This window comes from Mya arenaria, chromosome 3 (assembly GCF_026914265.1).
Source record: "Mya arenaria isolate MELC-2E11 chromosome 3, ASM2691426v1".
In the NCBI taxonomy this organism is placed as follows: Eukaryota; Metazoa; Mollusca; class Bivalvia; order Myida; family Myidae; genus Mya; species Mya arenaria.
The window spans coordinates 80,444,060-80,460,741 of NC_069124.1; the positions used below are offsets into that span (position 1 = coordinate 80,444,060).

Consider the following 16,682-nt stretch of genomic DNA (forward strand, 5'->3'; position numbering starts at 1 on the left):
CAGGAATAAACTAAAAAAAAATACGGAATATCGTATTGTTAATAAGATTTATTTTATATCATTTGAGCTTTGCGCCAATGACAATATTTAAGATACCATGCACTGATAGATTGCTGTAGTCGATTGTATAAAAGTGGTTCGTTCTTTGATCAACATCATGACAATAAACAAATCAGATCATTTATATTTGCAATCTTTACCAATAGATAACATGTTGGCAGCTCAACCGAGTTTTGTTCCATTGGCTGCTGATGAATAAATAAAAGATGGTTATTTATATCCTTTTCAATCGGCAAAAAGGCTCAAAATATGTTTTTTTAGTACAAAATTTAAGTGAAATCCTAATAACAATAATTTATATCAATGTATGAAAGTAGCAGTCTAGGTTTGGTTGACAACTGTGAAAAGCGCCCCACTCTCTTTGCACCCTAGCAGCGGCTTTTCACAAAATCATAGACAATATGCGGCCAACAAATAAATAAGTATATATTGGACGAAAAATGGCGCGAAGGTTGACAGTATCCGCACAACATTTTACGCTAAGCCAGCTATAGTGAAAGTCTAAATCCGGAGAGAGTTCCGTCAAAACTGCGAAATGAAGGTAAGTCTGGTTCAGGACTAAATCATGGATAGACATACAAAACTTAACAAATAACCTTCATTTACAGATGTACATCATTTTCAGGCAATGACAGATAGCAAATCATTAAGTATTAGAATGTATAATTAAGTACAAATATATTTCAACTTTCGCGGGAGTTTAAAGCTCCACCTACTGTCAACCGCTGAGTTTGTAATTTTAGATGACCATTCTTTATCATTTTTTTACTTCATTTCATCTAACTACCACATAAAGAAAGCCCAATGATACACGGGATCAGTCATTCTCATACACCAGAACGATGATGTTATGCGTACAACACTAACAGCGAAAATTTCAGAAACGTTTCGCCGTTTGCCCATAGCTAATGAAAAAAAAGTCTTAAAACAATTTGAATTAGGAATACCTTGGATGTTATCATGTAAAGACAAATTACACAAATTCGGAAGTGCCTAATCACTGTTACATGCCTCATTTCTTTTCATTGACTCATGACTGTAAATCAAAGCATGGTTGTACCATCTCAGACCAGTGGCTTCATTCCATATTGATAGGTTTTGAAGCTGAATGAATTTGTTTTATTTCAAAAATAGGCTGAACATGTTGGATCTACTTGATCTTTCTTGTTTACATTTTCACCGCATTGTTGTAACACCTACAACGGATTTGGTCACTTAATCGAAAAAACGCAGTGGTAACTAATTTATTTTTTCTCATGAGAAACGTAACTTCGTTCGAATGCTGTTTTATGTTTAGTACACACATGAAACGTTCTCCTCATATATGGTGCAGGGGGTCGTGAAGCGCAAAAAATCGGTATTTTTTCGCGTGCAAATTGTTTCAACGTTTTAAGTAGCCTATGAACTGCCTACAAAACAAGTAGGCGCTAACGACGATAAAATTATGATCATATTCCGCATCTTTTGTTCTGCACAATTGTTTACATATTCTGCCCGTTGGAATTTCAATATGTCGACGATGAAATCTATTTATAATTTTGCAACCATAACTATATAGGAAATCATTCTTATTAGTCTGTATGCTTATAATTCTAGATAAACATGTTTTTGTGGACAAAAGTATTATTGAAAAATGCCTCTCATAGAACTGCACAAGTTGTACCGTGCAAAAAGATACCATCAACATTTAATTTGGTACCTTTTCCTCCCCAAAATGAACGAGGATATGAAAATAAGTGGTGAATGTGATCGGTGATCGAAATACGTTTTATATGACGACATGATTTAGTAGGAATATTTTCGGAGAATAATGACCTACTAAAATACTATAGAGACATGCAACTCAGTATATAAGTTAAAACAAATCATGTCTGCGGAAAGTCCTTCAAGTAAAATATGTTTATACATTACTGCTTTTAATACATTTTGTACTATATAAAGTACAGGTACAGCACTAAGTACTTTGCATTGGTAACTTTTTAGTAAAAACACTTCCAGGCGAACACATTCGGTTAAGTAGTTCATGTATAATAGAATACATTTGTTAAATGTTTTTATTACAATGAATAAAGAAATTAGAGCTCACTACGTATACCTTACAGGTTAATGTAGGGTAGATTTAAGCCCAAATGAATAATGACCAGCCAACACAAGCAATTATTATGTTGAGAAAAAAATCAGCACATGTACATCTTTGATGATTCATATTATTACTTTGATAAATAGAACAGAAACGAACATACATGCTATTTAGGCTTGTGCAATGTTCGTCGTCTTGAATATATACATCGCCCATCATATCGACGATAGTACTTAATAATTCTTGTATATCATAATTAATCTTAGACAATATGAAATCAAAGGATACAAGATGCTAACTCGGCATATGAAATTTATGTATTTCTGACTTTTCGTCACTTTTATATGATTCAGCAAAACCCTTTAAGCGCAAATGTAACGTGCATTCAGATACAAGTCATAATGAATATGCCACTATTACTTCTGACAAGCCATGGTTTGATGAGGATTGTTATATAAAAAGAAGGAGTTTTTATAGCATGTTAAGTCTGTATAGATTAGATAAATCAGAGGGAAATAGAAAAAAAAGGTAATTGCTAGATCTCAATATAAAATATGTGTTCATCAAAAAAGTTAAATTATGATAAATTACAAACAAAGAATTTAAACGAGTCAAGATTTAAAAATGCAAAAACATACTGGAATATGTTAAAAGGTTGTGCTAATATCAAGAGTACTAATATTTCAATAGATACATTTGAACGCTATTTTAAGAGTGTGAATAATCCTACTGATCCTTTTTTCTGCATAGACGAGGATGTTGTTTTTATAGATAGATATGAGAAAAATGAGTTTCATGTAATGTTTGCAGAATTGAATACGCCCATCAGCTCTGATTGTTTACTTAATGCTTTAACACAATTGAATACCAACAAAAGTGGGGGCCCAGATATGCATATAAATGAATTTTTCATTCATGGGAAATCCGTCTAATTGAAACATCTTCTTTCTTTGTTTAATAAGCTTTTTAAAATAGGATATCTTCCACCGGCATGGTCTGAGGGTTTTGTTATACCGTTGCATAAAAAGAGTAATATCAATGATGAGAATAACTACCGAGGAATCACATTGCTGTGTACTATTGGTAAACTTTTTACGAGAATATTAAATAATAAATTGATTGATTGGGCAGAAACATATAATATATATATAGAAGCACAGGCGGGATTTAGATCACGTATAGGAACTGTTGATAATATTTTCGTCCTGCATGGCATTATAACTCAAATGTTGACTCAAAGCAAACGTTTGTACTGCGCTTTTATAGATTATACAAAAGCCTTTGATTATATAGTGAGAGACAATCTGTGGTTTAAATTGATAAAGCTTGGAATTAGGGGTAATATGTTGAATATAATTAAATCTATGTACGAATTGGTCAAATCAAAAGTAAACCATAATAATGTGTTAGGCGATTGATTTAATTGTTCTCTTGATGTAAGCCAAGGAGAAAGTATGTCGCCTTTCCTTTTCTCGATGTTTCTGAATGACACAGAATATATTTTTATACATAAAGGTTTAGATGGGATTGATGTCGAAATGTTTAAGGTATTCCTTATTTTATATGCTGATGGTATTGTTATATTTGGCAACTCAGCAAATGAGCTTCAGTTAAGTTTAGATTCTCTGCTTGAATATTGCAATAAATGGAAACTAGTTGTAAATACCGTTAAAACAAAAATATGATATTTAGTAAGGCAGGAAGATTGATGATTTAAAGTTTTATTACAATAACGAGGAATTAGGAATCGACAAAGGGTTTTCATATCTTGGTGTTGTGTTTAGTAAAGGAGGATCTTTTTTCGGATGCCCAAACTACATTAGCAGGCCAAGCGCTTAAAGCCATTTTCCAAATGAATAAATATCTTTATAACTTCACTTGTCTATCAGTAAAGCATAGACTTGATCTATTCGACAAAGTTATTGCCCCAATTTTAAATTATACAGAAGTTTGGGGTTTTGTCCAAGGTAAAGCAGTTGAAAGAGTTCATCTACAATTCTGCAAACGTCTGCTCGGTGTCAAAAAGACAACCCAGAATGATTTTATTGACGGAGAATAAGAAAGGTTAAGTTTTAAAAGAATTAGATATATGAATATAATTTAATACTGGGTCAATCTATTCGTTGTATACAGATAATAACAAGTACATAAAAAGGTTTATATTACGCTTAAAAATGACATGGAACGAAATGCAAACAAGCCAAATTGGTGTTCACTTACTAAAGACATTCTTTGTAGTTTATGTTTATTTGATGCATGGTTTTATCAAGAAATAGGTAATGTTGAATTATTTTTGTCATTAGTAAAAAAGCGGCTGAAAGATAATTACATCCAGGATTGGCATGGAAGACTTAATGTAGAGCTAGATTTTATATTAATGTATCAAGTTTTAGACTTCAGCCATACCTCAAAATATTAAATGTTACAAAGTTCCGTAAGTCTATGTCTAAATTGCGGCTATCCTCACACAGATTAAGCATTTAATCAGGTAGATGGAATAGACCGCAATCAAAACCATTAAACAAACTTATGTGTACCATTTGTAACTTATTAGAAGACGAGTATCATTTTGTTTTAGAGTGCACATTGTATAATTGTTAGATATCTACCTAGGTATTATAGACAACGTCCCAGTATGCATAAATTAATGGAACTTTTAAATATCGAAAATGAAGCTATTTTGAAAATTGTAAGTGTGTATATCTTTAAAGCATTTGAATTAAGAAATACTACGTTACATTCCATGCAATGTGTATCTAGGTGTGTTGTAATTGTCGTCTATTTGTTTGTTAAGAAGTACACAGTGTTAGTGCACCTCTCTATATCTGCATAATTATGTATTCATTATTATGATTTATTTATATCAAGTCTTTTTCATAAAAGGTGTTTATTGTTTTATTGCGTTTTTTTTGTTGCCAGTGTATATGTACATGTTTTTTCCAGATGGGTCTATGACCTTCTAGGAAATAAATGTTCTGTTCTGTTCTATGAAAATAGACGAATTCTTCCTAGTTCGCCATAAACACATGGAGTAAATGTATTAGGCTGCACCTTTCACAGTCTTTTGCAAAATTTCAGGTATATTCTCCAGCTTTCCACCACCACGATTACGAAAAAAACAACAACATAATTTTAATTTTAGAACTATGTTTACTTTCAGTCCGCATGTATTTTCATAGTAATAAAAATGTTGATATGTATTTCTTCGGGTGTTTTTCTTACAATGGCCATGGTATTTGCGAACATCAATAACATAAACACTATATCATTTAATTGTAAACCTGATTGAACATCATTTGGCAAGTACAACCTTAAGTCTTTTAGAAAGTAAGAAACCCCAAGGGATGACATTATAAACACGTATCTAGATTTTTATCTTCAGTAAATAACGTGCGATATCTAATATCAGTTAGCTGTATACTCACCTGTAGTGACCATTATTACTATGAAATCCCCAATCGCCAGCTATTTCTTTTTAAGTGACATTTATACTGTTTACAAATGAATGATATCGGTCAGGGTTGAATGCCCGTTTAAGCAACTGGTAATTTCAAGAATTATGATAACAATCAAATATAATAATAATAATAATAATAATAATAATAATAATAATAATAATAATAATAGTTCCAAGAATGGTACATTTTAACATAAAACACAGTTTCAAGTCTCGCAATTTTCTATTTTCACTTTGTTAACAACCAATTTTTCAGCTTATACATGTCTGGCCTCCGGAAAGGCGTATTAATATTGCGATAAAAGTGATAAACTTACTTACCAGGTCAAAATATTCTTCGAACACACTAACATACTCAAACTATCCGCTATTTTGTACCGCATCGAACATGTCCCTCACTTAAAATTCCGCAAAAATAATTTACGTTGGAATCCCTGGTACATGTATATTATATGTCTAGTAAACTTTTATATGGGTTCCCTTTGTTACGTTACACTATACTACATGCACGCATCAGATTCTTGATAAAATGTAAATACCGTTGGAGTGTACATTTAAAAACCCCATCTTAATTGTATTTGTTGTTGCATAAAAGCTATACTTATCATTGAAATGTGTCTTGAAAATACGTTTTGATCTTCAGTTCTGTAGGAAATTGCTGTTAATCGGCTGCCCAAACCAGATGCCTTCCGAATTGTATGCGTACAACTAGTAAATAAGTGGTTTATTATTGTGGCATGTGCATATTTACAAAAGGCTGCACCCGACCCGATGGGTCTATAAGTCTCAAAAGCTGAGAATAATTCGTATTTACTTCATCTACATATATCGTCGTATTATTATATAATTTAGCATCAAAGTATAGTTTGTACCAATCGTTTCAATATTAACATTTTTTCACTACGAATATATTATAATACTTCGTCGTTTCAAACTTGTACTAACAGTGGACATGGACATACGTGTGTTTAATTTACTATTCATATCGTGGCCGACAATTTCAGGAAGTATTTCGTCAAAGTACAATAACCGCAAATCATTATAGAGATCGCTTTAAAATAGGAAATGCTTTTGGTGTTCAGTTTGGCCTCGTTCACATAGTCTGCATCTTTTCTGATCTTGTTTACACACCAGCTGCCGTCGTTATCCCTCCATCTGCCGTAGTTCCCCTTCTTGTCAACACTGTTGAACTGTTGTTCATCTAAGAGGGTTTGGTGGTGTTTTTTTTCTTCAAACAATATTTATGAAGGTCTTAACATTACTTTCCTACTCCATTTGAGTTGAAGTACAAAATGTCGATACAACCTACGTAAAGTATACCAAAGAATCTTGCAATTAAGTAAACACTGCGTCTGACCTTTCATAGATTTAGCACGAGGATACTTTTTCCAGCTTTTCCGCAAAGGTGTCAGTAAACTGACTATATTTGGAGGCATTTGTTATCGCTACTACGTTAAGAAATACCAATTTATCCTTTCCAATTACACAATTGACACTCATTAAGATTCGTAATCCAATCACGAATAGAAGATAACCAGTGTGGCGTATAGCTGGATTAGGAGGAGTAAATGAAAAACCCACCAGGCTTCAATCATGAGAGACTTATGTTGTAGTTAACTTCATATGTCTGTACTGTATTGTGTTTCATAATAAAGTCGTTATTATTCTACAAAAAAAAAAAAAGTCGGCATGCCCATTGTGCACTTAATGCAGCAGTTATTTTGTTTTCTTTTGTAAACTCATGACACGTCATAATGTGTGTAGCAAGAATGTTGGGATGGCGACAAGGAAAAAAGTGCTTTTAAAGTAAGGATGTCAACAAATATTCGGATATTTGAAATTTTGAATGTAAGTTCACTGCTCCGAACGTTTAAATCCGATTTCGGCATTTGAATATTTTCGAAAATTGAAAGTATTTTTTTCATAATTTGGAGTATTGCTCAATTAGTAGATTTTAAGTGGATACAATACGAGGACATAAATATGTGTGCATAGTCATAGACCAGAACATAAAACGAAAAACCATGCGACCACTAATAGACACAATACGGAAATGTTAAATAGCCAATATGGTACATTTACTGAATGCCTCGTCGGTCAATAGTCAATAACGTTTAACCTTTGTCTTGGTCATTCCAAGACCGAGGGAGAATGGGTTTGACTAGTAACCGACAAGGTATTCATAATAAGGGTTTTATGATATGATATGATATGACATGAGATTTAAAAAAAAATGTATCAATGATACGTTCACATTAAAGTGTCATGTTGCGATTAAAAGAAAACCGGGAACCGAAACTTTTGCCAGAGCAAGAGTGCACAAGAATTGCATACATAAATTAATACGTTATCGTTTATTGAACTTTCGAAAGATATCACTTATAAAATATATTTATCTTATATGACGAATACCATTGGCATACTACGCTGCTTCTACTATTGCTGTCAATAAAACCGAGAATGCGATTTTCATACTTTGGATATACCTTTTGTGCTTCCAAGGATCTCTCATCCAAGCTGTGTTCTTTTGCTAAAATGACATTTTAACGTAAGAGAGAGTGTTCAGTATTGTTAGGTTGTATTTAACTTTGTTTCTTCGAACAGGGCCTTCGTTTTGTGCCTTTTGACATACGCTGCTACTAGGCTTGTCTCTCTAGTTTCCATTGTATCATAAATTGTTCGCATCGATATGAGATATGCATAAAGTATTTTCTTATAAGTACAGATTATCTGTTGTACTCAATTTGAAAGAGAGAATGTATAATCAAAAATACAATAGACGTTTGTATTGGTTTTAAAAGTGCACAACTCTTATTATATGCTATGGTATTTGAATAACTCTCTTATCTCCACAATACGTTGAATGTTTTTCAAATGTGCCTTCCTGTTTTCACACAGCAGGGACAAACTAGCAAATATATGTGATCAATCCTTATACATGTAGTGACATATAAAAAAATATTCAACACCATTTCAATTAAGAAAAATCTTCTGCAGCGGAATATTTCTTGTATACGTTTGAACAAAATATAGCCGATAATTGCAACTCTGTATGCATTTGCTTAATGATCTCCGATCACATTTTTGAATTTAACAATGACCTCATATCTTCTTGTGGGTTATAACCCCTGTCCGGTTATAAAATATGAACGTCAATATGGACGTAAATTTAAATATTTATTAAATAGTCCTGGACGTTTTCATTGGCATAGATAAAGAAAGCGTGGACTGCTGTAGCTGATATTTGGACATACAGCTTCACAGTTTAAAGAAATATGATAATTTGGTAAAATTAATAGTGTTACGTTCGTACTTTCCCAAGACAATTTTCTTTTTAAATTCTAGTGCGAAATGGTGCATTTTGGGCGTACTTCATTTCTTTTTTCCTCTATATTGATATTCTAATAATATTGGACGATTATTATTATTATTATTATTATTATTATTATTATTATTATTATTATTATTATTATTGATCCGATATTGCATTATTTTACAAATGCATCGAAATTTGTTTTCTAATAATTGAACCACATGTTATAGAAACACGTGTTCTTATAATTTTGCATCACTTACGCCAAGAAGCAAAACTAGCTATTAGATCCGTAGAAATTCCATGCGTCTTGGATGAGTATAAATTCAATAAATCATGACATTCGCATGCCGTGATGAAAGCGCGGCGACATATACTCGGCCGAGTTGACAACTTGATTTATTGGAGCAAAGGCAAATGCATGTTTGAGTTCCTAACACTCCTTACACACCATGTTCAACAATTTACAGCAATGACGTTTTAGATACCAATGCATAATAAAAAACAATGCTATATATAAACGAATACATTTCCATTTCAAACAAGATCGACCAATGTCAGGAAAAAATAAGATTTCAAATGAGAATAGTACGTAGACATGTAAAGTGGGATGTTACTAAACTGCGATATAAATGGTCTCCAGTGTTAAATCGTTCTGTGGAACCACTCAGAACAAAGAAAAACTCCAATTCATATATTCAGAGAGGAATATTTGTAGGTATTCAACATCAATCCATTACAATAACGCTAGGAAATATAAATATTTAATACTGTATGACTTGCTTTATTTATAGCTTAAATATGATATAAATGTTCGTACGATCGGCAAATTGATATCTGAACAAGATTATGAAAACCTTTACCTTTTTTTCCCTGCTTACAGTAGTATACAGTATATCACAAAGACGAATATTTATGCGAAAAACTACAGAAACAAGCTCAGTAGCAAAAAGTTTAAACATAAACTCGCTTTAATAGCACAGGGTAAACGCCAAAGACACAGAACATAAAAACAAAAATATCACAAACAAGAAACATGGAAGAACAGCACAAAACTCCACAAACAGCACTGTGCATACATACTATATATATAAAAAAAAACTAGGTATGTTGAAACGGTCAGTAAAATGTAAATTTAAAATGTAAAAACAATCGAAATAAAGATACCCTGATGCCATTCGTCACCTAGACAGAAGATAACGTTCTCTCTCCGGGTATGGAAACGGTTATTGTTAATTGTGTAAAGCCTTCGTTCGTTTATATTTATTAAATCAAGCGACCGTTATCATTCAGTTTTCCCAATTTCACGCGCGGTACAAAAGGGCAAGTAATGATACACATTTTTGCTTATATTTTCATAAATTGATAATGTTGTAACTTATTTTTGGACGTGCTAAATTAAAATGTATCTCTCTAGACATATTAATAGTGAACGGAACAATATCCTTCTTAGAGTGCAATTATCTTTTCTCTGGAAATCACAGCTAAGTGAACTAGCGATTGTTCCAAATATTCGGATACGAATCCCATTGAAAGAAGGTAAGAAATCAGAAAAGGCACCAACTTGACGTAGTTTTTGGATATGATGTGCATAGTCTTTAACATGTCCAATTCACTGTCGAGAACAGTTATACAATGCAAATTTACATTTACACACATTTGTTGAAATATCTGTATTTCTGATCTTTTTGATGTTTCAACTGGTTTAACAATCCGTAGCTCCGTTGTTGTCTATCTGTTTAAGGATTATAACATTAACTGTATGGATATTTTGTAAATAGAGTTTGAAAATTAATGTTCATTAAACAAAGGTACATCCATGTATGTTTGAGAAACACTAGTTTTATTTTCGTGTGGACCGTGAATGATCAAATTATTGATCTTGTTGACTCTTTTGGAATAATATTCCATTATACTGGATGTATGAAAAATGTGGTAGAAATCAAGCACTTACGGCCAACAATAGTATTTTATATGTCAAGTTAAGTTTCTCTCGATGCTTTTCCTAAAAGTGTTTGACTCATTCTAGTGTTTGGTTCTGAAATATGGGGCATTCATAATTTAAAAAGTTGATAAATTACATCTTAAACTTTCTAAACACCTCCTTGGAGTTCAATACCAAACTTCTATCGCAGCAATCCGTGACGAACTAGGGACATATCCATTGTCTGTTAAATGTACATCATGTGCTCTTAGGTATTAGACAAAACATTCTGATAATTATATTTGCAAATAGATAAATTGCAAAATGAAAATTTGAATATAAATAATACTTGCGCTTCTGCTATAAAATTCTCTATTAGATAACATTTGTCTTGGTAATACTTGGAGTGATCTCCATGCTGAAGTTTATTATATGCCTTTGTTTAAACAACGATTAGATGTTCAATATATTCATGAATGAAATAAAACTGCAGCCATCAAGCAAAAGTTAAATCATTACAAACTGCTTATATATGAGTTTAAATTAACAGAAATATACTTCTATGTTTTGCTATGAGAAAATGAATGCCAGGAACTCTTTTAAGTTATTATCTTAAAAAAATGAAACAGAAAGATGTTCGAATTTCGAACATTATAACGTTCATTTTAAATGTTGAACCCAGAGAAGTAGTTGAACCAGCACATCACGTAGTGTTACGTGTACACTATATCGGGATATAATAACTGTTGCAATGCATACTAGTTAACACTTGCTCTGTTTATGAGACGGGAATAGCTTAACAATGTACCTGCTTTTGGATACTCTCCTTATACGTGTACTTACTGTTATACTAAAATATGTTTTGTTATCAATTAAGGTTAATGCATCTGTATAAGGCTCGTTTATTAAAGGCCAAATGTATTCATACATGCCGATTGGCAAATAAACTTTAAAGTTGAGTTTGTAAAAATGAACCATTCCTTAGTAAACATTATCATAAAGTAAAAGTTCGTTCCACTGAGACCCTAAACTCGTCAATTATTTCACTCGACTGAATTAATATCTTCATTTGCAATTTCCTTTTGTACTGCGCATTGTCTTGATTATCTATTATTATGAACATTTAATTAAATTAGCTTTGTAATATAATTGTAAAATATCAGTTTCTAACAATAATGAATAAGTTCGGTTCTCACATGTACTTACATGTATATGGAAATTGTTGTTGGAAGAAGACTTGTTTTAGTCACAATCCTCTTGACATGAACGAAATAACTTGGCCAGGTAAAGCAGGCAAAGAAAGCAATATCATTAACCAGTTTAATTGGTATAACTATGATTTGTTTAACAATGTATTCATTATAACAAGCATAATGGATAAATCAACTTAACTGTATAAATACAATACTATGTGCAGCTACAGATAGATGGATGAGTATATACAAGTACCCACTGATGGACTTCACCATGTAATCTGTAATCATAAGGTAAAATAGAAAATAATAATAACCATATGCACTTCCTTACATGGGCAATGAATTAAATTGCAAGTATATCATTTCTATGAATAAACAGCACCGCCATATCGCTAAAAGTGAGACAACATGACCAATGAACTCTTCTTGTCTACAGAAGTCGTCGAGAAATTCTGCTCTGCAACACAGTTGCTCTCGTTACAGATTATGCCATTTTCATTCCTTGCCACTGTCATAGTAACGATATAGGATAGACCCATGACATGTCGCACATTTATATATGTATATATACGTGTTATCACATAACCAGCACCAGCCTATCAACGACACTGTTCCTCACTTCTCCTCCCACATCTCCGCAGTCAGCTCATCCAGAATTGCGAACTCATTTTTTGGACCCTCTATTGTACAGGAACAACCCGATTTCATCCGCATATAGTCTATTCTATAGGGTTCAGTCACATTAAAATTCTTAACTATAGCATAGGTGTAAGTGAAGGTCTGTTGGCATTTTGATATCCATTTTGAATGGTCGATAAAGTTACACCGATGATTTCGAATATCAGGAGCACAGGTCGTCTCGTAAAACTTTTGAATAGTGTGTCTGTCTCTAAACAGTTGCAGCAACTGTCCGTCTTTTGATAGGCCTCCAAGAGGGGCAATGGCACGAGTCACGGTTGGACAGCACTCGCTCGGTGTGTTAAAACCGCTCACCAAAAGTCTGTCATCTGAGAACGCTGGTCGTTTTTGCCTTGACTGAAAACTAAATTTACAAGCCATGGTTATTATTGACATTAATTCAGTTACTGCCATGCAGATATCATAACAATATGACCAAGGTGCTATAACATCCTAAAACTGATTATCATCTGACAGCAAATGGCTCGTCTTTTTGTATAGAGATGAACAGTAACTTTTAAACAATTGTTCCAGGAAATTTTGTTTAAATATATTAACAATGCTTAAATGGAAAAGAGAACATTGCTTCTACAAATATAGAAAATCGGGGTGTTAATTTGAAAGTTAAACAATGTAGAGCATATTTACCTTGGGTCCATCAAAAGGTTTGTGAGAATAGAAGAGTCACTGTTTTTGGCAACATGAAATCCTAGCGTCTGCTTTATGTACAACAGTAGACATATCACCATCTGCAAACATATTGTAAATTTTGGTGATAATGCATGTACATTTGAGTTCCATTAAATGCTGTATTTTGCCTCTAAACGGTTTATTGTTGAATTTTCTACTACTAGGCTTGTATTGTACTTTCCATTGAATTATAAGGTATAACTTTATGTGTGAATATGACGTTCCATGAGATTCATGTATTATATGAAATGTTAACATGCGGCTGATAGTTCTAGAAATCTTTGGACAAGACAAGGTTGAGGCAATTTTTCACTTATATTTGTTACATAAAGTATACAATAAATTGGTATCTAACCTTTGTATCCAGAACACTTACATTGTATTCTAGACAATGTGTATAAGTTTTGCAAGTTCACTTACCCATAAATATTCAGTAAAAGGCATTTCTGTTTTTGTCCACACGATATCAAGCACTAAGCATCATACCTGCAATACACCAATACAATATATGATTATTTAGTTAATGTTGTAACAAATACACAAACTGCTGGTATTCGAACACTTCTGGATACTTATGATTCAGATCATGTAAAACAGCTTGGTCAGATTTACCCTTAAAGTGATTAGACAACAGATGGTCCGAAAATCGGCAAATGCAGTATCTCCTCAAAACAATACGAGCTACTTTAATGCCGATATTACATCACTTTACATCATTAAAAGAATATTTTGTCACTTTCTCAGCTGTGTTTACCTTTTTAAAATAGAGCATAATGGTTTCTCAGTTTATAGTGTGCATTATTAGCATGGGAAAGTCACTAGATTAATACAGATACTTATACCGACGCTAATTATAAATATACTGGGATTTACGTGTTAGACAAACTCAGTAAATTTGGAATTGGAAACATACGCAAAAACTTCTAATGATAAATGTCGTAAGCGATGTGGTACATCAGTACTCAAGATTCAATGCGTTGCACACAGCGATGTCAATTATATGTTAGTTTTTGACAAGTTTTCTTATTTTCTAGTAATGACATCATTTGGTGTCTTGTCCTTTTAAAACCATCGAGGATGCTACGCTCATGTTTTGTGTTGAATTAAAGCTCATAATTTAAAATAAATAAATAAATTTCATACTTTTAAGAAAAGAAAAAAACATCATTGCAAGGTCTTAAGAAAGCAATATGAGAACAAAGCTATAAATCCCATTTGGATTTACATGTTTCATTCATACGCCAATAATTTGATGAGAAATATATTACAATTAGTTAGTCACAGACTGCAGTAGAATTATATAATGAAACTAATTATTTTGAAGAAAACTCCCATTCCTGTTAACTTTAGGTATAACAAGCAGAAGCAGAAGCTTAACATTCTTAATAATAATAATAATTATAATTATAATAAAAATTGAAAAAAAAATAAATAAATAATAATAATAATAATAATAATAATAATAATAATAATTATTATTATTATTATTATTATTATTATTATTATTATTATTATTATATCAGTACTAATATTAATACTTATTATGAGACTAATGCTAATACTAATACTAATACTAATAAGAATAAGAATAAGAATAAAAATAATACTCACAAGTATTTTTCATATGTTTAATAATAATGGTCGTCTTCATTAATCTTTAAATATGTCCTGTCTTTAATTTCCCATGTGTATACTTTTCATTGTCATAGTATCAAAGAGGAACGAAATATCCTTGCCAGTCCTTCGATATGACTGTTACTACTAGAACACAGCAGTTATAGCGCCGAAGCCTTTGCGAGGAGCATTCCCGATGTGGATCCATGTATGGAACCAGCCCTTATATACGTGCCTCCAAGCAAACAATAGCACGTGCTCACATGAGGCAATTGTTTGTTTTGAAACTGAAGCTAGTACAGGCTTGGTATAGTGTTAATTTACAAAAAAAAGCACATAGTCATGCTATAGTTTTAATATATATATATATATGTTTTGAAACTGAAGCTAGTACAGGCTTGGTATAGTGTTAATTTACAAAAAAAAGAGCACATAGTCATGCTATAGTTTTAATAATGTACATAACAAAATTGATTATATCATATTGTAATACTTTATATAGCAACATCAATTGTGAGCGTAAAAACAACGAACGAATAATAACTATTGTGTATTTCTGGAATGCTTTTTCGACTGTAGTCATTAGAAAATCCCAGAAACTTGACAAAAGTATAAGTGTATATTACCCAGCAAGTTTTATTGAAATAGTATCAATTCCATAACCAAACAATTCTGATGGCCTTTTGGGGAAACTGCCTTTCGAAATACTAATTAAAAACATCCCAGTTCAAGTGAATTGGTACTCTGAATTGAGGTACTTGGGGTTTACCTATATTAGTTTATTATTTGTTTAATTATGATGATTCCTCAAGTAAATGCATACTTTGATAAGATTTACCATATACGTTTTTCTACTTTATTTACGGGATCGTTGGGATGATAGTGAGGTTGTGCACATCCACCCCCACACACACACACACACACACACACACGCACACACACACTAGTTTAACCCGCCCCCAGTAAATTTACATTTTACTGACCGTTCCAAGGCGGTACCTAACAATCCTCGATAAACAACCCTAGTTTTTCTATATATCATACATGTAGTGTGTTGTTTTTGGAGTTTAGTGCATGTTTCTGGTTTGTGATTGTTTGTTGCTGTGGTCTAAGTCTTTGGCGTTGACCCTGTGTCATTAAACAAGTGTTATGTCTAAACACTTGACTACTGTGCTTTTTTCTGTAGTTGTTTTATAAATATTGTCATCTCGTTAACGTCTTAGATTGCCATTCTAATGTGTGTGTGTGTGGTTTAAATTCAAACCCGTTTCCATGGCAGACACTGCTTCTTCAGCGTTTCAATACTACTGAAACTATCCGGATTGCTCTCCAACAATCTAAATCAGAAAAGGCGTTATATAGAGTGTAGTTCTTTCTGAATGTATCATCTTCAGTCATATAGTACATGTGAGGTCTATTTTCCTAGCTCTATGTTTTACTTTGGAATTTTTTCTTGTTTTTACACAAATGTGGAGCCTTTGGTTTACGGTTGAATTTAGGATTGTCTGCAAATCCACTTGCAGACACGAATAATGGTATTGTTGGAATTCTATAGCTGATGTTGTCAATCGTTACTATTATTGTTATAGTTGAATGTTTACTTTGAACATCGCGTTCTATTAATTATTCACACTGGCTGCTTGTTTTAAGAGATATAATTATTTATTTAT

At 32.4% G+C, this 16,682-nt stretch overlaps 1 protein-coding gene across 1 annotated transcript; it reads right to left on the reverse strand.

Moving 5' to 3' along the window:
- Positions 1-12,256: 12,256 nt before the first annotated feature.
- On the reverse strand, positions 12,257-15,189 carry LOC128225863 (uncharacterized). The gene is made up of 4 exons (XM_052935761.1): positions 15,010-15,189; positions 13,819-13,884; positions 13,357-13,457; positions 12,257-13,072 (listed from the first exon to the last, which is right to left on the reverse strand). Exons 2-4 carry the CDS (start codon positions 13,840-13,842, stop codon positions 12,646-12,648), a joined length of 552 nt encoding a protein of 183 aa, XP_052791721.1. The 5' UTR covers positions 13,843-13,884; positions 15,010-15,189; the 3' UTR covers positions 12,257-12,645.
- Positions 15,190-16,682: the final 1,493 nt, after the last annotated feature.